Raw genomic sequence first — 23,465 nt, 5'->3', positions numbered from 1 at the left:
GCTCATGCATTTACTTTAATTGAATATAATTAAAAATATAATGTAATATGTATTTTTTTAATATTACTTGACGCTTTAGTTAAGTTCGTTAATATTCTATATATATTAGTATGTGTGTATGTACACGCATAAAAATATAAATTCTTGTCACAATAATAAATATATTATTTTAAAAAAAGATATACATGTTTCCTTTTATGTCTCCAATCTTGAATACGTTAAATAAATAAATAAATAGAATTGTAATCTTTAAATAAAATAAGTAATGTGAATAACATCTTCAATTTTATCTTGCACGTCAGGACATTACGTGATTGTGTTTTATATGATTTTTATATATATAACATGAGCATTGCCGAAAATTTGAAGGTTACTATTTAGATAGCAATTTCAGACAATATTTAGAAAAGGAATAATTGACTCTATAGAAGGTTATAGATAGATAAATTTCCCTTTTTATCGATCGTCTACTTTCTTCGACAGAAATTCGCTCGACTGAATTAATATTTAATGTGCCGAAAGTACGCATTCAACCGGCACCTTCAGAATATGGTACTTTGATTATCCTTTATCTTTTAATAAATGCATGTTTAACTCTATTTCTAAAATGTCGTCAGTAGTCAAGATTGATGGAAGTTTAGGTGAAGGGGTAAGTTTGTATTTACTTTATAAATTCTTATGTATTAAAAGGAATGTATATCATCATAAATATATTATATATAGGGTGGACAAATTTTGAGATTAGCTCTATCCTTAAGTGCACTTTATGGAATACCTATAGAAATTAATAATATAAGAGCAGGTCGAACTAAACCTGGATTAGCAGCTCAACATTTAAAAGGTACATTTACATTTTTTACTATTATAAGAAGAAGGATATTTAAAGCTTTTATGTATTTACTTGATAATATTTTTATTTTATGAATTTAACAGGAGTGGAATTAGTGAAAGAAATGTGTAATGCAGAAGTTTCTGGAGCCTATATAGGATCTACACATTTAAAATTCTATCCAAAATCATTACATAGACATGCAACTGAATTTAAAGCTGAAATACAGTCAGCTGGCTGTATATCTTTATTGGCACAAGTTGCATTACCATGTGCTTTGTTTCTACCACAAAAATCTGATATTCTACTAATTCTTAAAGGAGGCACAAATGTTCCCTTGGGACCTCATATAGAATATCTTACAGAAGTAGTTAAACCCACATTGAATAAATTTGGAGCAGATTTTGATTTTGTTGTTTTAAAAAGGTATGCATTAGTTTTTATTCATTTTTTTTATATAAAATTTCACATGTGCATAGTTTCAAATTAATTATGATTAAAGGGGTTATTATCCAAAAGGAAGAGGTATAGTGCATTTACGTATAACACCAATAAGAAACTTGAATGCAGTTGACATAACTGATCTTGGCATACCTTGTGACATATCAGGCTGGGCTTTTGTTGCCGGATATGTAAATATAAATGTATGTTAAAATCAATTATAAGTATGTTAATTATAATTAATATCTATTTCATGTTATAGGAAGCATATAAAATGGCTATTGATGCTAAAACTTCCTTAACTAATGAACTAATAAAAAATAATATTCAAGTTCCTCTTATCGATATTAAATCTTATAAGGAAGACAAACGAGTAACGGTCGAAAATGGATCTGGTATTAAGTGAGTTTTAATAAAAAGATAACTTGATATTCAAATAGTTTCCATATTTTTTTTCATAGTAAAAAAATATTGGATTTTAATTTGGAAGTATTGATAAATTATATTTATTACATTAAAACAGTATAGTTTGCTCAACAACAACAGGCTGTATATTTGGTGGTTCTGGTTTGAACATGCCATCTTCAATAGGAACTCCTGGCATGAAAAGTCCAGGTGTAGTTGCAGCTAATAATATTTTAGAACCATTACTAAACGGAGCATGCGTAGATAATAATAATCAAGATCAAGTAAGTTATCTATTATAGTTTCATGAGAGATCTATTATTCTTATTATTGTTAATCTTTCTTTGTTTAGATAATAATTTACATGGCATTGGCTAAAGGAATTTCAAGGGTTAAAGTAGGAAAGCTTACTCTTCATACTGAGACTGCCATGAAAGTTGCAGAAATAATGTTAGCCAATCGTGGACTTCGTTTTCATTTATTAAAAAATGAAAATGTAGAAAATTCAACTTCCTATATTTTAGAATGTGAAGGATGTGGATTAATCAATAATTTTGCAGAACAACATTAAAAATATATTAGATACGACAGTAATTCGTATTAAATATTTAAAATAAATTTATAGTTAATTAGATTTTGTTTATTGTTATAAGAATTAAATTATCTTTACATATAGATTGCAATATTTTAGACTAGGTTTTTTTAGTCTATTTAAATAATTTTTACTTGAATATTCATCTAGATCAAGTATTATACACATTGTCAATTTATCTTATAAATGAAATTTTGCAAAATTAATTGGCAGTACTTAAATATTAGTACCTTTGATGGATAGTATTTCTATTATACAAAAAATGTAAATCGTTAATATTATTCCTCTTTTTGTCTAAAAAATGGTTCCATAGCTCGTAAAATTTCATTTTCAAATAATTCACTAGAAAATCGATTAACAGATGCTCTGAAAAAATGACATTAAAATTAAATACAAAATCCAATATAACAATTTACGAAAAAGTGTGTTTTAAATTTGTGTTATGATACCTTGCAGCTAATCTAATAGTCTTTTTATCTTCAGGATACATATTTATAATATGTGCTATAATTTCCGCATATTCTTCTGCTTCTTTTGCTAAAAAACCAGTTTGACTACCTGGCTGTGTTTCTATTATGTCTGCTCTGAAATATTACATTTTCAGTTAAAACAAATTATTTCGAAGAAATTAATTCTTTTTTTTTTCATATAATAAATTTAAAAAATTTTTTTCATATAAAATTTTCAAACATAATAATTTCTACACCTTGGTCCACCAGAAGCATGAGCTACCATAATTAATCCAGCAGCCATGCATTCTACTATACTGATACCAAAATGTTCATTCCACATTGCATGCAGCCCTATTGATGCTTGTTGTAGTTCTGATACAAGTTCAGAATAGGGTATATTCAATTTAAATTCAACATTTTCATCCAAAGCAAAATGTTTAGATAAGTCTTGCATATCTTTTACACGTACTTCATCTTCTCCATTTCTACAAGATCCAATGAATACCAAACGTATCTAAGAAAATAATCAAGTATTTATATTAAGATATCATTGATTGGATTTTTATAAAAACATTCTAATTACCTTATCCCATACTTCCTCTTTAACTATTGATCTCAATTCATACATTGTTCTCAACATGAGAGGATGATTTTTTTCTGGCCTAAATTGTGCAATAGATACTATTCGAATTTGACTGTCTTCTTTAGTATCATCAAAGAGTGGAAGAGATGTTAAATGTTGTACATCTGTTGGTGGATAAATTCTATGAGTTCGCAAAGGACATTTCCAAATGGCATTAATATGCTCTTCTGTCCAAGAAGAATTTACCATTACAATTTCTGCTCTCCTACCAGCAAGTCCATATAACTACATGAATAATTATCATATTATCATTTTAATAATGTAATATTAAATATTTAATTATAAATGTATAATTATTACTAAAAATAACAAAATTTACCAATGCAAATAATCTATAATAAGCAATTTTTGCAGCTGATAAAAATGGATTTCTTGCGATTATACGACGATTATTATGTGATATTACACGTCTGTAAACATGTCTCAACATATCTGTTGAAATTGTAGGATAATGTGTATATGATCCAATTTTACAACCTCCTATATATCTAAACAGTGGATATGTAAAAGCATAACCCATTGTATCAATATAAATATCTAAAATACAAATAAAATGAATGTTACAAAGTTTAAATAAAAAACTTCTTATTACATTATAATTTTACCTGGTACTAAATTATTTAATGCCTCCATACCCAACCATATAGATCCTAAACTTTGACCCAAAAGTGTGAAATAAGGATACATATGTGCTTCTACCCATTTACGTTTATGAAGATATATAAATTCAATATTTGATTGAATTTTTATATTAAATGATTTTTGTGATCTATTCAAAATTTGTTCAGGATCAGCATCCAAGTCTCCGGTATAAACAACTACATGTATATTCGGATATCTAGAGATTAATAAAATAAAATATATAAATAAATGTACATTTACTTATCACATATTATATCACAGAATTGTTTAATATACTTAGATTGTATAGCTTTGATAGCTGCCCAAAGTACTCTTTCACCTCCGCCACCTGCATTACAGTATGGATGGAAAAATGCAACGACAATTCCTTTTTGTTTCCTATTTGTACGTTTTTTTGAATATATTCTTCTCCAATATATTAATAACATTGATGATATAAATAAAGCAAACAAAAGTTTATAGACAATTATTATTAATGCCATGTTCACTATTGATATTATAGATATTCTGAAACAAAAGAATATATTGAATATATTTTATTGGATGTGTTCTCTTAAGTTTAACGTTACAAGCTCTACACGCAACACATGCTTATTAATACAAAAAATATATTATATAATAAAAATTATTTATATCAGAAATGCGCTTACAATAAAGAAGAAATATTCATATTCTTTTGTTTTCAATGATCAATGTATATAATATAATATTTCAGATGTGACGTGTAACGTTTCACATGACATCTTTAATCTCGTTTCAAATCTAACCTATAAATAAATTGTTTAAATACAAATTAAATTAAAAACTAAAATAAGAATTGTTATTGTTTTAAAAAATAATACTTTTAAATATACGTTTCATGTAAAAATTTTGCATATAAAACCGAGCTTAACAATTGTTCATAAGTAAAGTTTATTAAATACTATAACGTTTAAATAATAATATCATAGCTTTAAACAAATTTAAGATACTTTCTATCGTTTCTTCTTTCTCGCAAATGAATTTAAATTATTATATAATATTGTTATTTATTAAACCAATAAATTCTACATGAAAAATAGAAAAAAAAGAAAAAAAATCTTTGTTTCTCTTTATATGCAATTACAAAAAAAAAAAAAAAAAAGCTTTGCCTTACAGTTTGAAACGAGAATCTCTAAAACCTTTTTTCCGCTGAAACAATAACGAAGAACTTTTTGTTGATGTTCCAAGTATTTTAAAATAGTCGCCGCTTGTTACCGAAGATTACTTTGTGTCTCTATTGTCAGCAATAAATGTCGCCGCTTATCTGTTTCCATTTTGAGCGGCAAAGATCAAAGAAAAATAAGAAACGCACGGAACATGTGGCAACAGAAACAAATGTTCTCTCAGTTCGTACGCTTTGTTGCCGATATTAACGCAGTTTATATATATACATATAAATAAAATGTCCGAAATAATAATATGGGATAATGAGTTAATTATTAAATTAATCGATCAGTACAAAAAATACGAATGTTTGTGGATCCCTTCGAATAAATATTATAAATGCAAAAATATAAGAGAAGACGCGTGGAAAAAAATCAGTAGTGTTATCAAAACAGATATAGTACGAGTCAAACGAAAAATGAAAAATTTAAGTGCACAATTCTACAGGGAACGAAGAAAAAAACGTTCCATGAAGAAATCAGGAGTTGAAGGTGTATTTATTTCTAAATGGTTCGCTTATAATTCCATGCTTTATCTTAGCAATAGAAACATGATTCGCAAACGAAGTCACAAGGATCTAAGTGAAAAAATGGATGTAAGTTTTTAATTTAATATATATGTATTCTGTGAATTATAATTTGACTTAAATTAATTAACTATTTGAAAATATTGACTGTTATTTATTTTAATTTAAACCTAGTTTTCATTAACAATAATTTTATTTCTATGGAATTTGACCTTCGGATGACATAAAATATTTAGTAAATTCTTTTCAAATAATTTTTTACTTTTTGTGAAGAATCATACAATCTTTTTCCGATTGATGCAAAATTTTTAATCGACTTAGCATCTTTTGTTTCCATGAACCAGGTATAATGTTCTATATATATTTTTCTTATATTTATCAAACATTTCTGTTGATGTATATAACAAGAATATCATTTCTAAAAAGAAATTGAACTATATCTAAGAAACTTATGCAAATGAATATAAATGATAACTATTTTTTTAACTTCTGCTAGATATAAAAATAATGGTTTTTATAATAATTTGAATCTAGTAAACAAAATTCTGAAGATATTTTCTGAAATTTGTTCTTAATAATCTGCAGTTAAAAATTCTTTGCAGTAATCCCTTTGTTTGAGCTCCTGGATCTATGAAAAAACTTTGAAATAAAAAAATTTTGATTTCTTTCTATTTTTGAAATTATTTCAGACTTCTTCAGAATCCAGTGAGAGCGACATAAAAGTCAACAATGATAATTTGGAAACCTCACATAAAACAGAAGACATTAACAAAGAATGCAATCAACAAAACCAAACAATAAAACCAGAAACATGGGATTTTATCCAAAAAGAACATTGTCCAAATATCTCTACAAAAGAAAAATTGAATTATTCATCAGATGAAACTCAGAAATTTGAAAGTCCACCTAAGAAAAAAGCTGTAAGGAAAGAAAACAACATAGAATTTGATATCAATGAAGACTGCTCAACAATGACAAAATTGGATTATAATAAAGAACATCGTGATAGATTTACAGTTTTTGGCGAGCATGTAGCATATAAATTGAGAGCACTGCGGACAGAGCATTCACAGAATATGGTAGAACATATTATTTGCAACATTCTATGGGAAGCATCAATGGGTAATTACGATCAATCACCATTTCAAAATTCATCGTCAACTTCATAATCTTCAGGATTAAACACATTGTTATTTATGATTTCACCAAAATTAATCATATGTAGTTACTTTATGTTCTATAACGCTATTATTTCTATAGTTGTAGTAGTAGTATATTATGATGGTAATAGTTTACTATATAAATGAACATACTATACAATCGGCTCTGGGAAGTAACATTATATAATTAGTTATCAGTTATAAGATTTAAATAATTAATATATTTAATAAACTTTTTACTTTTTATATAAAAAGAAAATAAAATAAAATCTATTTACCATTACATGTTCTTTCAACACGTCGACAATCACCTTGGAGGTTTTAGGAATAATTTAAAAAATTTTAAAAAGGTATATCAATGAATGGTAAGAAATTTCAACATAACTAACAATTATTTTACGGGAGATATTACTAGTCTATAAAAAGGATTGGTATTTTGAAGTAGATACTTTAGGTTCGTATTTCATAGACGTATAAAGTTTTGAAGGTTATCGTCCATCCGTTGACATCATGATTCATTGCATTCACAAGTTGCATGTTTTCGAATTTTTAATGATTTAAACTTCATCAAACCTACACTTTGTTTTTTCCTTTTTTTACCACCGATAACAATAAATACTGCAATGAAAAGGAGCAAGTCTTCTTTAACCATCGTTAACAGCTTGTAACAAACTGACTTACGTGTGGACAACTTTGCTAGAACAACAAATGTAGCTTTGAAATTAAAAACATAACCCAAATGTTTCTCAGGTCATGTTGATTCAATGTAAACAAAAAGTTTAACGATAAATTAGTTTCCATTAGAGATGTTTAGAACGTACAGCAACAAGAGGCGACAAAAAATTCTTTCGTTATTATTTCAATGAAGACGCAGCTTTACGTTGTACAATATAAATGACAACTTTATTCCTATTGGTCGAAATCCAATTACTTTTCCAACGACTTATTCATAAATACGAACTTCGAAAGTGTTCTCGAATTTTTTGTTAAATACTTTTTAATAAACGAACGAAAAAATTCTAACAATTTAATCGCTCAATAAATGAATCAATTATCTATAATTATCAATTCTGTTAAAAATGTAATCATATAAAATAATATTTGTCTTTCATATTCTGATTTAATAGAACGGAAAGATAAGGCCAAATGAAATAAAATTTTGATTGGTTATCTATCAAAAAAGGCGTAAAGATTGGGCGTCTTTTTTTTTAAATGTATCGTTAATATCTCATATATACATAGTTATATGTACACATTTGATATACATAGATGATTATTATCAATGTTGATTGAAGAACAAATTAGATTTTCGATACTATCTCAGTGTCGTTCAAATGTCTGATCACTTTTTATTTGTGTCACCCGATATACAGAGAACTTCATTGTGGTGTTAGCGACGATCCAAATGTACTGCTACTGTGTCACTTGTTAAAATGAACTTCCATCGAAAGACCAAAACGAGACAGTTTTAAACAACATGCAGCGTTTGACGGTTCGCTCGATCATTCTCTTTAAATTTCAATAAATTTTATTCTCGCGGATTTTAATTCGTTCTTCCAAAAATTTTTACTTTCAATAATCAATTCTTTCATTTCGACTTGTATTACTGTTCAGACATCAAAAATCAAATTCAAAATAAGTTCGACGATTCATGCTCCGGTCTTCGAGAAGACGTCATATTCATTTTTAAAAACATGTTTTACTGCCATTTCTTAAAGTTATGCTTCCATTACTAATACAACAAACGCGAGTGCATCCAATTTTTAAGATTGAATATAAACATTTCTTAAGTGATTTGATGAAAGACTTTGAAGAAGCCCATATGGTGAATGGTGTGTATTATTATATTTTTTCTGATTTTATATTCAGAAATAAGTATAGCTTTATTATCATTTCATGAAGTCTTGTCCTTCTTTTATCTAAAAGTGATTATAATATGCTTTGTTCGTATCTTGAGAATATATTTTTATTCTTTGCGCAAAATGCTAATACATATAAATTAACTTCCAATATTTTGCAAAGAAAACAACAATGTGTATTTGTGTTAAAAGTTAATGTTAGTTTTGTTCTGGTGATTTTTATAGAAGAGAATGGAGGTAATAAACGTAGAGGAGTTTGATAAGGCTATAACTATTCAGAATACTAAAACTGAGAAACAAATCTCGGGTATGTACGTAAGAATAAAAAAATAATTCCTTTCTTTCTTTTTTTTTTTTTTTAATTAAAGATACATGGACTAATCTAATATTTGATCATTCTATTAGATAATATTTTGTTACAGGACAAGGTGATGAATTATCAATAACTAAGCCAGAACTTCAGCCACTAAATAAGCGGTAAGCAAGTTTTTTCTTTATTCTAGCATTAGTTATATTGAATAAGAACTAAAAGTATCTTATCTTATAGATATTAGCTAATTCCACATGGTAACGTTATCAGTACATAATTTATACTGTATTTTTGAAGGAACATATAATTTAAATAGTTTAACCTTTATAACAATACAGACAGTTATGTTAGCTACCAGTCGGAAACAAAGCGTGCATTAGGAAGTACAGAGGATGTTTTTAACTCTTATAAAATAAATATGTCTACTCCAAAAATATCATTATATAAATTTAATTAATATTTTGCTTTCTCAGACAATCACAAACGATTCATTCAACATCCTCTTTACTTCGAGTTAGTCTTCTTTGTATTAACAACAATGCATTGTGAAATTAATTGACAGTTAAACCGTACAACGCGTTTATCGATCCCGATTAGAAATATTTTGTACGACGACGACGACGATGATGACGATTTCTTTCTGACGAACAAAGAAGCTAGTAACGGAAAACGAGTACCGATCATATTCGTCATAACTAACGTGCTTTTAATGAATATGCTTTCAAATAATAATGCCATCCACTTTCAACGTTCGAACTTCTTGATATCTGTGCTTCGTTAATTACAATATTCATTATTTGTACGAACGTGTTAGCAAGTGTTCCTTCGTTTAGTAAAATTTTAAAATACGCTAGTTCCGCGACGTTGTATTATCAAGATTAAAATATCGCTTTCAAAATAGATTCAACGATAAATATCGTTTGTTTTTTTACGTTTACGTTAAGAGATACACGTTTATGAAACTCTCGGAAAGCTTTATAAAAAAAAAGAAAAAAAAAAAAATATGCTTATATGAATCGTTATAAAATTCGCGCGTTATCTCGTTGATTTGGTATATTCGATTCGAATTCGTGAATAAGAAGAGAAATTTTAGCAATGCTTGAATTTAATAAAAAATTGTGGCAATATAGTCTACTAAGAAACATTCAATTATACGGGTGAGTAAATTTATTACAACATACTCTTTATTTATTATTAATTGCCTATTTTCAAAAGATATATTACATAAATATCTATCGACATTCTTTTTATGCAAGAATATGTGTGTGAGATCCTTGCAGATGTTAGTTGATCATTCTAATTAAATAACATGATTGCGCTTACTGAGGGCCGTTGTGACCTGTTTAATAGACTAAAAAATATATGCGTGCGAATATTAGTTAACTATTATTTTAGCGAACATTATTGTCAGCATTTAACGGTTCGTTACCTTGAACTGATATAAATATTAGCAATAATATTCTAAATATTCGCTTGTTATCGTTGTTCTTGCTGTTTTTATGTTGAAGCTTCGATAATAAAAAAACAACAGAAAAATAATAATATATGCTCAACTGAAAATATAATTATAATAATCAAAATATTTAGACCAAAAATATAAAAAGGTCGTTTTCTTTTTTTACAAAAATATTACATAATACTTCGAAAAATGATACACCGAGGTTTCTTATAGAAGAAATAATAATAATAATAATAAAAAAACAAAAAAGAGAAAAAGGGAAAAGAATAATAACTTTCGCTTAATTCGATAATATGATCATAAAAACAAAATATTTAGAGTAAAACTATAAAAATGTAATTTTCTTTTTTACAATGAGATTTCATAATACTTTTAACGTTTCGAAAAATAATGTCAATAGTAATATTAACTAAAGAAAAATCGAGGAATAGAGATAGAGATATGTAGATACGTAGATAGAGAGAGGAGAGAGTTAGAGAGAATGAGAGAGAAAGAGAGAGACAGAAGTTTATAACGATACATCATAGTTCTACGAAGACCTTCACTGTTTTTCCTGTTTACGTTTTACGATGAATTCTCATTCTAGTAGATTTATAACAACTTAGTATTTCTAAGATGAATCAAATTTTCATTTGCGATGTCATCGTAATTTCCCAACAAACAATTCCCCTTGGGTAAATTTTTTTAAATGCTTGCAAATCATCGTCAATGTGTATCGTTTAAAAGTAATAAACATGTAGTGTCGTGTTGCATCGGATCGTCACGATAAATGCATAAAATAGACAAATAAAACACTTTCATGATTCTATAGACATAATATGTATGTATGTGCGAGATATATGTTATTGTACTATTCAATGCAATATGGAGATATCTAACCGTAATTAATCTCCTCGATAAATAGAATTGTTTTTATTCAATTCGAAATAATTAGATCGTCGTTGAAATAATCGACAAAAACAAGACGACAAAATTTCAAAATCTCTTTTAACTTATTATAGAATGTACATTTAGGATTAAAAAAGATTTAGAAAATTTTTTCTTTTTCCTTTCTCTTTTTTTTCTTTTGTTTCATTCAATCGATCGAAAAGAAATTACATATAAAGATCAATGATAAATAGTATGAAAAATAATCGATAGAATTATAGTAGATATATAAAACAAAAAAGACAACACTTCATTATAAGATCCATCTTTAAAGGACAATTTAAAGAACAAAGAATCTATACAAAGGCTATTACATTATCTAAAGTACGTCAAATTTAATATAATAAACTGTGAACTTTTCTTTGTGTCTTAAACTCTCACAAACGTTTGATGCGACATTAAATAATAGAATAAAAAAAAAAAAAAAAAGAAAAGAAAAGAAAAGAAATTGTTCAATTCTACGAAAGAATAGTTTTCAAATTTTTAAATGATCAAATTCGAAGAGAATGTATAAATATTAAGAAAATATTCCCATATGCTTTGCTTATAATATTAAACGTGCGTTAAAATATTCAAGAAAAATAAATTAAAAAAGCAAAAAAAAAAGGAAAAGAAAAGGACAAATTCTGTTAGTGCATTAGAGAAAGGAAAGATCCTGTAACTCGAACTGGAGCACGCCTTTCACTCTCTTCCGAGTCGTATTATCGTCTAAATCGTTAACTTAAGGTAGATCCTTTTCATTCCTGTGTCTGTTCTCGATTTATGAACAAGTGCCATTTCTTTTCTCTTCACGTTCATGTGATAGATAGCAATTTTACACGAGACGACGAAAATTCGTCATTGTTTTTTGATCGAAGAAAAGATAGGACGATTTTATCGCGAGTTTTATCGTTCATTTGTGATTCTAGGTTTGAATTAGAATTTATAAAAAAGAAAACGAAGAAGAAAAAGATTATCAAGACACGCGTAATAAAAGACATTGAACGATTTGAAAGAAAACGTGAAGAAAAAAAAACTAATATACGTTCGATTAACACATGCACGAAGAATGCGATGCAAAAGTCGATGACATCTCATTGATTATTAATCAAAATTATTAATTTTACGTAGGATTACGTGGAGTTTGTGATTATCATTTTTGGAAGGAATCTAAAAGAAATTAGGTCTCGAAATTTGAACAATATTAGAAAGTTAACACGATGAAAGTGAGATCTTGGTTTTCATTAAAAGAATCCGTATAAGGAGGTAACCGCTTTCTCTAATTGAAGAAAATAAAAGAGAATACTTTGAATCAAAATTCAACGATCGGAAATGATCGTTTTAAAGTCTGATAGTCGATTTTGATTAAGAAATAAAAGTATTGAATTTTTAATATACGGATTCGAATTAACTGTTCGAAATTCCTGCAGATATGTGTGTGTATAATCTGAAAATAAATATAGGAAAATTTGTTAAAATATTATGGTTTATTTTCAAAAGAGGTTATTTCATTAATTCGATAAGCGAACTCAAATGAAACATTTATCCTTGGTCGAATTGAACATTTCATGTAATTTATGACAATTATCACAATATTTTAACGATAATGAAAAGAAAATAACATTGTTTTGTTTGTATCCATCATTTCTCTGTTTCTCTCTTTATATTGATCTTACGTAAATTAAATGAGCGCTATTAAAAAATTTACTGGACCTTTAGTGCATCGAACAAAATCATTGATTTACCACAAGTTTTTGAAAATGGAATCGTTGAAACATGTCGAAAATACGAGATTACTCGGGTTAGTATCATTTTTTTTTATATAATAAATTAAATAATTTTTTAATAATTCATTTTTAAATAATTTAAGTTAAAAACTGATTATTACAAAATAATTTCTATTTTACATAAAATGTATCGCATTATTAAGGATAAGGCATTTTTTATACGTCTATCTAACTTTTATATGTCTATATATGCGTATTTTATGTACATATACATATATAGAAAGTGTTCGATTTATAATCAGATCATCTAAGATATATTCATTTTTCGAAAGATCTATTTTCTAGGATCATTTTTTAAGATATATTCATTGTTGGAAATTATGAATAAACAATAATGAATAAACCTTAATCAAATAAATAATTTTATTTCTTTTGATTTCTTTCGATTGGAAATGATATTTAAAATGATTAAATTAAATTAAACAACGCCGTGTGTGCGTTTATGTGTAATAATTACATATTTCGAGAGAAAAAAAAAACGAATCTTTATTGAAAATTTAACGGATGATTGATAATTTCGTTCGAATGCGAAATCAAACTGCGTTTATTAATGAATGTAATAAGATTGTATGTAACGTAGTTCAGAAAATCCTGGTCTTATACTTTGGCCGAGGAGAAGTGCCGTGAGCAAAAATAAAGACCGCGTGCACAAGCGAGGCATGTCGATAGCCGATTAAAGCAGGAGTTATCAGTTGCACGGTGATATCAATTCGAGTCGAGTACGGCGTGTCTTTGTGGGTTGCCCCACTTGCGAGAAAAAAAAAATAAAAATAAAAAAGAAGAAGAAGCAAGAGATTTCCGAACGATTGATCTTCCGAATCCGAAAGATTATTAAAATCGTGTCCTTTCTCTTTTTTCTTTTTTTGTATATATATATAGATGTATATATATATACATATATATATGTATATATTTCCTATTTCTTCGATTTTTTTTATTAAAAGTGAAGAAAATTTGATAAAGGTGAAGACGAACATTCATCGATGAGAGATTAATCTTCTTCTACCATTGGCCAAAATTCGATCGATATTTGAAGAAAAATTCTCCTATGAAGAAATTTAAAGAAAGAAAAAAAGTCTTATAAAAAAAAAGAAGTGAAAATACTTACGTATTTTCGATCGTTTCATTTATCGTTGTTATCGGTTAAACGAAATTGATTAAGGAATAGATTTCATTTAGAATCGAGTAAATAAATTTCAAGTACAATTCTCTAAACGCAACAAATCTATTTTATTCAATAATATTTATTATTATTTCTTTTCTGTTCTTTTTTCCCGTGATATTTTCTTTGCTCCATTTTATTCTGTAATACGATCATTAATATCGATTCGATTGTTAACACTGTCCAGGCGACGATATCGTGATTTTCAACGATATTAGATAGAAGCAGCTAATAAGAATCGTCGACGCTAAATATAGAGTCTAACGAAACAGTTCAACCTTATCACGTATTCGAAACTTTTAAATTACGATCCATTTTTACCGATTTTTTTTTTCTAATTTTTTCAAATAAACGTACTCACGTGGTACGATTTTGACGAAAGGATTTAGAAAATTTTTCGCAATGATGAAGGATGAGGATAAGAAACCTCTCCTCGGCCGAAAAAGTTATGGTGCATTTGATAATAACTTCTGGTAAGGATCGTGAAATCTCTCTCTCTCTCTCTCTCTCTCTCTCACTTTTTTCTTTTTCTCTTTCTTTCATATGCTGTAGTCTTTTCATCACAGTTATCTGTTAACGCTAAGATAACGTAATGATCAAACATTTTTCTTCATCCTTTTTTCCTCTTCTAAATCATCGATAAACTTTTTCTCGAAGGCCGATAACTATACTTGCACAATGACCGTCATCGAGACATTTCAGATTAGAACGAACATACGATATCGATTTCTTTTCTTTCTTTTTTCTGTTTTTTTTTCTAACAAAGAAAAATTCCAAACAAGCAAATTCCGATATTGATTAAATTTTATTGATTTATTAATAGTACCGATTACGTCGGTACTAATTTATTTATTAATTTATTTATTTATATTTTTATTTATTTTAATTTTTATTTGTTATTTTTTATTTTTTCTTTCTTTGCAAAAATTCATTTCGTTCGGATGAAATTATAAACAAGCTTTTTATATAAACATATAATCATATATCACATTTGTTGATCTATCAAATTAAATATTACTAGATATTTGCAAATATTAAATAATATAGTTATAACATAAAGACACGCCATTGTGTCTACTTATATCGTGTTTACTTAGTAATATTATTAACTTAAAAATCAATGTATAATAAGTATATCTTATAAATGTGATATATTTTTTATATCAAAAGTTGTTCTTTTATATTGCTCACGGTTTTGATCGAAAAAAACAAATAGGAAGAAAAAGAAAAATTCATAGGAATTTAAGATATAATCCTCAAAGTGAATTTTTAACAAGATAAAAATCTTCAATATGAATAAATGAAAAGTATACGATGGCCGTCAATGAATGAATTGATAAGATAAATCTTGACCTTGAAACTAAATCATCTCGATGCATTATCATCAACAATAAAATATACTATAATAATAATTTAATTTCAATTTAACCGATAACGGGCACGTAATTCACTTGCGTAGAATTATTTTTGAATAATGATAAAGATAAAAAGAAAAAGGAAAAAAAAATAAAATAAAATAAAAAGAGAAATGAGAAAGAAAACGAAGCTAAAGGAAAGATTTATTATCTTTTTTTTTTTATTTTTTGCAGGGACGATGATGACGACATCGTATACGAAGGAACAACGCATTTGGTGCGAGTGCCACGCTCACAGGAAATGGAGTTATCCTCGAAAACCTCCTCGGTTAAAATCCGTATCGACGGTATGACGTGTCAAAGCTGTGTGAAAAGTATCGAGGGAACCATCGGCGATCATTTGGGTGTTGTAAATATTAAAGTAGATTTAAAAGAAAACTTTGGCCAGGTAGAATATAAGACTGAGGAAATTACACCGTTGGAATTGGTGGAAGCAATCGAAGACATGGGTTTCAATGCTTCCCTAATATCCAACGATAATGATAATAAAAATGATAAGAAATCAGTTGTTACGACTTGCTTTATACACGTCGGTGGTATGACGTGTATGTCCTGCGTGAAGTCTATCAAAAGTAATTATTTTATAATTGTATAAAACAATAGTTAAGATCAATAATTAAGATCGTTTGTTGATTCTTTATTCTGCTATTTTTTTTTTCTTTTCCAGCTGCTTTGTCAGATAAATCAGGTGTGAAGGAGGTCGATGTTAGTCTCGAGAAAGAAGAAGCTAAAGTTTCTTATATAAGCGAGGATATAACGGCTGATCAAATAGTAACTTGTATAGAAGAAGCTGGCTTTGATGCTTTCGTTAAGGAAGACAATAATCCGATAAATATGACTGCAAAAAGTAAAACAAAGAATAGCGAGGTCAATGTGAAATTGAACGGAAGCGGAGATGTGCTCACCATGGCTCGTACAACCAAGTGTTTTCTACATATAACGGTACGTGATTAATCGTATTTACATCATGGTTTTTCTTTTTTCTTTTTTTATTGTCTTTGATATAACTCATTGTATTAGACGATAAAACGATATCGTTCATTACAGGGTATGACTTGCGCATCTTGCGTTTCTGCGATAGAGAAACATTGTAAAAAAATATATGGTGTACATAGTATATTGGTAGCATTAATGGCCGCTAAGGCGGAAGTTGTTTTTGATTCGGATAAAATAAGAGCAAATGATATCGCTTCCAGTATCACAGAGTTAGGCTTTCAAGCTACTGTGATCGATGAACCTGGAACTGGTGAAGGGGAAGTAGAATTAAAAGTAAGTTACAGTTATTCTTATGACATCATTATATACAGAGTGTAACGAAACTGCACGGCAAAACTTTACGAATGAATTTCACATATGTAGAGAAAAAGAAAGTAGGTTTTATTAGAATAGTTCCGCAAATATTTAATTTCTAAGTTATATGACTTTCGAGTATGATCTCGACGTACTCTAATTACGTTTGTTTTATCCGCTGTAAATTATTGTACATTCTTAAAAGAAACATTCGAAATATCATGCTATTTCTGCTTGAATACACAATGTCTCAGCTCGTCGTTTCATCGAGTTTCTAAAACGTTCAAAAAGTTCTAGTGTTGTGCGTATTCGCAAATCGTTTCTTTGAAGCTTGTTAAAGGTTGTTGGATATTTACGTATTGAGTATATGTTATTCATTCTGCAATGATAAGACAATATATACAAATTAATGCATTTCGTTTATCGTTTGATGGATGACAATGCGATAAGATCATACAACTTAGAAATTAAATATTTCCGGACTCATCTTGATAAAATCTATTTTTTTTTCTTATCTATATATGAGAAATCTATTTCTAATGTTCTTTCGCATAATTTTGTTACATTTTGCATACATAAATCTTTGATTCATATAACGTACATACATACGTGTATGTGTGTGCGTATGTACTTACACATGGATATATATAACATAGTATTATTCTTTAGATCTCAGGAATGACGTGTGCTTCTTGCGTCAATAAAATAGAATCGACTGTAAAAAAGTTACCTGGTATACATTCTGCCTCCGTCGCCTTAGCGACGCAACGTGGAAAGTTTAAATACGATGCCGAGGTGATAGGAGTTAGAGACATTGTCGATAGTATTAATAAATTAGGTTTTACGGCTACGTTGTTTAGTAATAAAGATAAAGAGAACAGAGATTATTTAGATCAAAAGTAAGTATGACACTTTTTGCTTTCTCTTCGTTTTCAAATATATCGTTATACGACATACTTGAGCTGTTTGCATTCATTTTTTTTATATGTTTTTTGAATTGTTATTTTTTTTTATTTATACAGAGAGGAAATAAAAAAATGGCGAACAGCTTTTCTAATATCTCTAATCTTTGGAGTACCCAGCATGATAATAATGACTTATTTTATGTTAATAATGTATTTGGATGATAAGTCGCACGAGGATATGTGTTGTATATTGCCTGGTCTGTCTTGGGAAAATTTATTGCTTTTTATTTTTTCTACGCCGGTTCAGGTAACAACGAATACATATTTTTCAAGAGAAAATATTTAAAAATATAGCTCTAAAGAGAGGATATTTCCAGTTCTTTGGTGGATGGCATTTTTATGTTCAAGCTTATAAAGCTTTGAAACATGGCACTACAAATATGGATGTCCTTATTTCCATGACTACAACAATATCGTATCTTTATTCTATTGCCGTACTTACAGCAGCTATGATAATGCAAGAAAATAATAGTCCACAAACGTTTTTCGATACTCCTCCAATGTTGTTGGTGTTCATTAGTTTAGGCAGATGGCTCGAATATGTAGCAAAGGTAAATTCGTTTAATTGATTATATTAATAATCTTATGAATGAACAAGAGATCAATAAAAATATATTTTATAGGGCAAGACATCCGAGGCTCTTTCCAAATTACTATCTTTAAAAGCAACGGACGCAGTACTGGTGACGTTAGGTCCAAATAACGAAATATTATCTGAACGTTTAATAAATATCGATCTTGTTCAACGCGGTGATGTATTAAAAGTTGTACCAGGTGCTAAAGTACCTGTCGACGGTAGAATCTTATCAGGTCAATCAACGTGCGATGAAAGTTTGATAACTGGAGAAAGTATGCCAGTGCCAAAAAAGAAAGGATCTATGGTTATTGGTGGTTCGATAAATCAAAATGGATCATTATTGATTACTGCTACGCATACGGGAGAACACACTACGTTAGCACAAATTGTTCGATTGGTAGAAGAAGCTCAAACGAATAAAGCACCGATTCAACATTTGGCTGATAAAATAGCTGGTTATTTTATACCTCTTGTTATAATAGTCTCAGTTATAACTTTACTTACGTGGATAATAATAGGATATATCAGCGTAGATAAATTACCTTTGACGCACAATGATCAGATACATAAGCAGTATACGAAAAAAGAAGAGATTATATTCCAGTATGCTTTTCGAAGTGCACTCTCTGTATTGGCGATAGCTTGTCCTTGCGCATTAGGCTTAGCCACACCAACAGCTGTCATGGTTGGAACTGGTGTTGGTGCATTGAATGGAATTTTGATAAAGGGTGCGGAATCTTTAGAAAATGCGCATAAAGTAAAATGCATTGTATTTGATAAAACTGGCACATTAACGCACGGTGTTCCCATGGTAACTAAAATTGCTCTATTTGTCGACGAGAAGATATATTCCATAACAAAGTTACTGGTAGCAATTGGAACAGCTGAAATCAATAGTGAACATCCTATTGCATCAGGTAATCGATCATATTATTGACGAAAGTATAAATATTTAACATTTGTAATGATGCGTAATCTAACACTATCATTCTTTTTTTTTTTAGCGATCGTTCGTTTTGTGAAGGAAACTACAGATTCAGAATCTACTGGTCAGTGTACCAATTTTCAAGCGGTTGCTGGTTGTGGTCTAAAATGTAAAGTTTCGCATTTTACCACAGCGGTATCCGACGCTTTAAAGTCTGAAAAAATTATCAATTATATTAATCAAACGAAGAAAGTATCTTCTGGAACTTTTAATCTGAACAATGTGCCAATAGATATAGTACCTTTCGTTGCTGCCACACAAGAGAAACAAAATTTGGATCTGCAATTATTATTAAGTCCTGAGGGTAATAACGATCAAATTGTCTCTAATGAAGCATATGAGATTTGTATTGGTAATAGAGAATGGATGAGAAGAAATGCCATAAATATACCTCAAGAAGTTGAAACAAGAATGATCAGTGAAGAGGATCTTGGTCACACTGCTGTCTTAGTTGCAATGAATAATGTTTTAGTTGCTATGATCAGTGTTGCTGATACAGTTAAACCCGAAGCACATCTTGCTATTTATACATTAAAGAAAATGGGTTTACAAGTTATCCTTTTAACAGGAGATAACAGAAAGACAGCAGCTTCTATTGCTAGACAGGTGAATAAATAGTAAATTATTCATATTAATTGCATAATGCGATATATTAGATTTTTTTTTCTTTTGATTTCTATTTAATTTTTATCATTTTTAACGAATAGGTTGGTATTACCAGAGTTTTTGCCGAGGTTTTACCATCGCATAAAGTTGCGAAAATTCAACGACTACAAGATCAAGGCTTTAGAGTAGCGATGGTAGGAGATGGTGTTAATGATAGTCCAGCACTTGCACAATCAGATATTGGAATTGCTATTGCTTCAGGAACTGATGTTGCTGTAGAAGCAGCAGACGTGGTATTGATGAGGGTAAGTTTTATATATATATACATAAAATTGTATATATATATATATATATATATATATATATATATATATATAAAATTATTGAATCCCATCTTTCGTTTAGAATGACCTTTTGGATGTGATTGCGTGTTTGGACTTATCTCGAAGAACTGTTCGCAGGATAAGACTAAACTTTCTGTTTGCTAGTATATATAATTTATTGGGAATTCCAATAGCTGCTGGTATATTTAGTCCATTTGGTTTCTTTTTATTACCATGGATGTCATCTGCAGCAATGGCACTTAGTTCAGTGTCTGTAGTTGGAAGCTCTTTATTACTAAAATTGTAAGTATATAAAAATAAAATCTACATAGGAGAAACAACTAATATATTTGTGTTATTGCAATTACTAAAATTTTCTATTATTATTAATTTTGTTATAGGTATCGAAAACCAACAAAAGTTTCGTTAGAAACACCGGAATATTTAGCAGCTATGCGTGCACATTCTACAGCTAGAATGATTGATCTTGATACAATATCTCTTCATCGTGGATTAGATGAATCAGTAATGCCAGTACTAAATAGAACAACATCATCTCTCTCCAGGTATGGTCGAACGAGTATCGCCTATTCAGACTTCTTGCAAAATTGTAATAACCCAACAGCTTAAAGAAATTTCTGGTGAAGTTATATTATTTTGTTTATAACATTGCTTTAATATTATTTAGTACTAACATTAGACATGTATTTTTTGTTTCTAATATCAAGTTATATTAATATTTCTTACTCATTTTTTATACTTATTTATGTTGAAATCATATTGATCCATTATTAAATACTATAATGTTACTAACCAGTCACAATTAACTTATACATAATGCAGGGTATAAAAAATATTGTCACTCTTGTACCTTTCATTAGATTGTATAGTAATAAACAATTTCTATTTCTTGTTTAATAGACAAATTTTCTATATATTTTATATCTAATTTACTCTGTTGAAACACATATACAGGCTGTGAATCATGAACAATATTATTAAATTCCGTAATACATTATATTACTTCTTTTATTTAAATGCATATAAAGATAGATTGTTATATTCTATTTATACTATTTCGCAATAATCAGAATTACGATATAAGACTGATTGTTTACTAATATGCAAATGCTATGTTTGAATGACTTAAGAAAGTCGTCCATTTTTATAATGCATGTATTTGTCATTTTGGTATTGGTCCACTGTATATATTGTAAATATTTATAAATATATCAAATGGTTAATTGTACTCAGAGATGATATGTGTTATTTATTTTTTAAGTTATTACTTTCTGTAAATTATTTATAAAGTGAATAATTAAAAAATCTAAAGAAGATATATAAAAAATCCATTTACCTGGTATGTATAAGTTGTGATAAAAATTGCATGATATATTGTATTAAAATTGTGTATGGTATTTGTAGATAATATAATACATACTTCATAATATTACGTAGTGATTTTGGCTTTTAGTAAACTAACTGTTTGAAGAATATGAGAGAGTAATTTTTGTCTGATGTTTATATAATATTTCACACTTTTTAATTTATAAAATGTTATATGATGTATATTAACACTAAAAGAAATAATATTAAAAAGATAAGTGCTGCTTGCAGTTCTTTTATTAACAAATAAATATAATTTTATTCTGTCACATCTAAATCACAAATGCTTCATATCAAGATTTTTCTGCAACAATAATCTTATGCAGCTATAAGAAATTTATTTGAATTAATAACTGGTAAGCTGTATATTGAAGAAATCTAAATAAAACTAATGAAGAAAGTGCTTTATAACACCAAGATTAATGATCAATTTCAAAGATATCAGTTATTTATACATTTATTCACAGGCTTTTTGGAAGGACAAGAAGTGATATTGAGGGCAGATTACTAGGTGAAGATATGGATGATACTGATTTAGCTGTTGACTTCAATGATTATCGAAAAAACAAAAAGGACCCAACTAACATAACACCTTTATGAATTGTATTTTTTACATGAAAAATGTAATAATGTAAGTTAACAAGCTGCTGTTATCATAATTAATATTTTCTCCATCTATCCATCCTAATGTACAATATTACTGATTATTTTGTGTCTATGTTCCCATAATTAAATTTTTTATATAGCTATATTATATATTTTATTATTAAATCTCTTGAACATTTTATGATAAATATTGAAAAAGAGGTTATTGCATATATGATGTAAAAGGATAAATTAAAAGTATATTATCAACTATGCATAAAAAAGCATTTACTGTGTACATCTGCAAACTTTAAAAGACTATTATTTAATTTACAAATTATTAGAAAGTAATTCTTTTTATTCAATTTTTTTCATGTATATATCCTTTATACAAATTTAAAATTGTACTTAATATATAACACTGTATAATTTATTTAAATCATTTTATGTTGCAAAATTATGTGTATAAGTTAAAAATAACATAATGTCATCATATAAATTGATAATTCAAGATTGTAAAAATTGTTTTTGCTAAAATACAAATAATCAAACTGTCTACCAAATAATTATATGACAAGGTGCATATGTAATCTATATACAAATTTTTTGTTCAGGGAAAATATTTAATACCTAAATTTATTTTAATAAATAATACTTTCATAAATGTGAAATATAATAATATAAAAATATATTTTATATTTTTTCACCTTAATATATTTTATTATTATAATGTTATTTTCATGTTATATATAATATTATGTTATATAACAAATGTATTGAATTTGAATATGTTACATCAATATGAACATTTTTTTTGTTACATCGAATATGAAATATTTTATAGAATATAATTATATCAATGATAAATTAACGTACATGCAAATTTGCATTGTAATTTTTACATTGTATGACAATCATGAAAGTATGTATTATTACTAAAATAAATGAAATTAGCATTGCATGCTACATTGTACT

General features: G+C 27.9%; 4 protein-coding genes and 1 long non-coding RNA gene across 16 annotated transcripts; 3 read left to right on the top strand and 2 right to left on the bottom strand.

Annotated features, from left to right (window-relative positions):
• The first annotated feature begins 93 nt into the window (after nt 1-93).
• Nucleotides 94-2,881, top strand: LOC127065381 (RNA 3'-terminal phosphate cyclase). Of its 3 annotated transcripts, XM_050997651.1 has the most exons (8): nt 112-369; nt 484-649; nt 724-841; nt 934-1,255; nt 1,332-1,473; nt 1,533-1,672; nt 1,794-1,959; nt 2,028-2,881. In XM_050997651.1, exons 2-8 carry the CDS (start codon nt 587-589, stop codon nt 2,244-2,246), a joined length of 1,170 nt encoding a protein of 389 aa, XP_050853608.1. In that variant the 5' UTR covers nt 112-369; nt 484-586; the 3' UTR covers nt 2,247-2,881. The 3 variants fall into 3 exon arrangements, with proteins under 3 accessions (XP_050853609.1, XP_050853608.1, XP_050853607.1); XM_050997652.1 differs by having other exon boundaries at nt 94-649; nt 1,332-1,461; XM_050997650.1 differs by having other exon boundaries at nt 112-649.
• Nucleotides 1,702-2,185, bottom strand: LOC127065395 (uncharacterized). The gene is made up of 2 exons (XR_007782030.1): nt 2,087-2,185; nt 1,702-1,897 (listed from the first exon to the last, which is right to left on the bottom strand). It is a non-coding gene; the product is annotated as an uncharacterized LOC127065395 (long non-coding RNA).
• Nucleotides 2,294-7,717, bottom strand: LOC127065377 (GDP-Man:Man(3)GlcNAc(2)-PP-Dol alpha-1,2-mannosyltransferase). 6 transcript variants are annotated; one of them, XM_050997636.1, is made up of 9 exons: nt 5,165-5,312; nt 4,655-4,771; nt 4,281-4,511; nt 3,968-4,200; nt 3,682-3,899; nt 3,303-3,587; nt 2,974-3,233; nt 2,717-2,851; nt 2,294-2,633 (listed from the first exon to the last, which is right to left on the bottom strand). In XM_050997636.1, exons 2-9 carry the CDS (start codon nt 4,672-4,674, stop codon nt 2,546-2,548), a joined length of 1,470 nt encoding a protein of 489 aa, XP_050853593.1. In that variant the 5' UTR covers nt 4,675-4,771; nt 5,165-5,312; the 3' UTR covers nt 2,294-2,545. The 6 variants fall into 6 exon arrangements, with proteins under 6 accessions (XP_050853593.1, XP_050853592.1, XP_050853594.1 ...); XM_050997635.1 differs by having other exon boundaries at nt 5,140-5,288; XM_050997637.1 differs by lacking the exon at nt 5,165-5,312 and adding an exon at nt 4,847-4,865.
• On the top strand, nt 5,428-7,179 carry LOC127065387 (uncharacterized). Its single transcript, XM_050997657.1, has 2 exons — nt 5,428-5,784; nt 6,405-7,179. The coding sequence occupies exons 1-2, from the start codon at nt 5,428-5,430 to the stop codon at nt 6,882-6,884; spliced, it is 837 nt and encodes a 278-aa protein (XP_050853614.1). The 3' UTR covers nt 6,885-7,179.
• A 442-nt stretch (nt 7,718-8,159) lies between the features above and the next one.
• Nucleotides 8,160-22,548, top strand: LOC127065367 (copper-transporting ATPase 1). Of its 5 annotated transcripts, XM_050997580.1 has the most exons (15): nt 8,160-8,707; nt 8,960-9,041; nt 9,157-9,211; nt 15,948-16,345; nt 16,441-16,715; nt 16,821-17,042; nt 17,733-17,962; nt 18,086-18,275; nt 18,346-18,579; nt 18,652-19,522; nt 19,610-20,196; nt 20,298-20,501; nt 20,602-20,822; nt 20,921-21,085; nt 22,373-22,548. In XM_050997580.1, the coding sequence occupies exons 1-15, from the start codon at nt 8,705-8,707 to the stop codon at nt 22,503-22,505; spliced, it is 3,870 nt and encodes a 1,289-aa protein (XP_050853537.1). In that variant the 5' UTR covers nt 8,160-8,704; the 3' UTR covers nt 22,506-22,548. The 5 variants fall into 5 exon arrangements, with proteins under 5 accessions (XP_050853537.1, XP_050853536.1, XP_050853540.1 ...); XM_050997579.1 differs by lacking the exon at nt 8,960-9,041; XM_050997583.1 differs by lacking the exon at nt 8,960-9,041 and having other exon boundaries at nt 8,583-8,707; nt 9,140-9,211.
• The last annotated feature ends 917 nt before the right edge of the window (nt 22,549-23,465 follow it).

The sequence above is a fragment of the Vespula vulgaris genome, chromosome 7 (assembly GCF_905475345.1).
Source record: "Vespula vulgaris chromosome 7, iyVesVulg1.1, whole genome shotgun sequence".
In the NCBI taxonomy this organism is placed as follows: domain Eukaryota; kingdom Metazoa; phylum Arthropoda; class Insecta; order Hymenoptera; family Vespidae; genus Vespula; species Vespula vulgaris.
This window is presented reverse-complemented; position numbering and strand designations above follow the sequence as displayed.

Bases quoted from the DNA above. Each gene is read 5' to 3' on its own strand.
- LOC127065381 (XM_050997651.1), top strand. From the start codon at position 587: ATGTTTAACTCTATTTCTAAAATGTCGTCAGTAGTCAAGATTGATGGA. The intron at 1,256-1,331 runs GTATGCATTAGT...TTATGATTAAAG, and splicing joins GATTTTGTTGTTTTAAAAAG to GGGTTATTATCCAAAAGGAA. The intron at 1,673-1,793 runs GTGAGTTTTAAT...ACATTAAAACAG, and splicing joins GAAAATGGATCTGGTATTAA to TATAGTTTGCTCAACAACAA.
- LOC127065377 (XM_050997636.1), bottom strand. From the start codon at position 4,674: ATGAATATTTCTTCTTTATT. The intron at 4,201-4,280 runs GTATATTAAACA...ATTAATCTCTAG, and splicing joins ATCAAAGCTATACAATCTAA to ATATCCGAATATACATGTAG. The intron at 2,634-2,716 runs GTATCATAACAC...TCATTTTTTCAG, and splicing joins ACTATTAGATTAGCTGCAAG to AGCATCTGTTAATCGATTTT.
- LOC127065387 (XM_050997657.1), top strand. From the start codon at position 5,428: ATGTCCGAAATAATAATATGGGATAATGAGTTAATTATTAAATTAATC. The intron at 5,785-6,404 runs GTAAGTTTTTAA...AAATTATTTCAG, and splicing joins ATCTAAGTGAAAAAATGGAT to ACTTCTTCAGAATCCAGTGA.
- LOC127065367 (XM_050997579.1), top strand. From the start codon at position 8,596: ATGCTTCCATTACTAATACAACAAACGCGAGTGCATCCAATTTTTAAG. The intron at 17,963-18,085 runs GTAAGTATGACA...TTATTTATACAG, and splicing joins AGAGATTATTTAGATCAAAA to AGAGGAAATAAAAAAATGGC. The intron at 21,086-22,372 runs GTATGGTCGAAC...ATTTATTCACAG, and splicing joins ACAACATCATCTCTCTCCAG to GCTTTTTGGAAGGACAAGAA.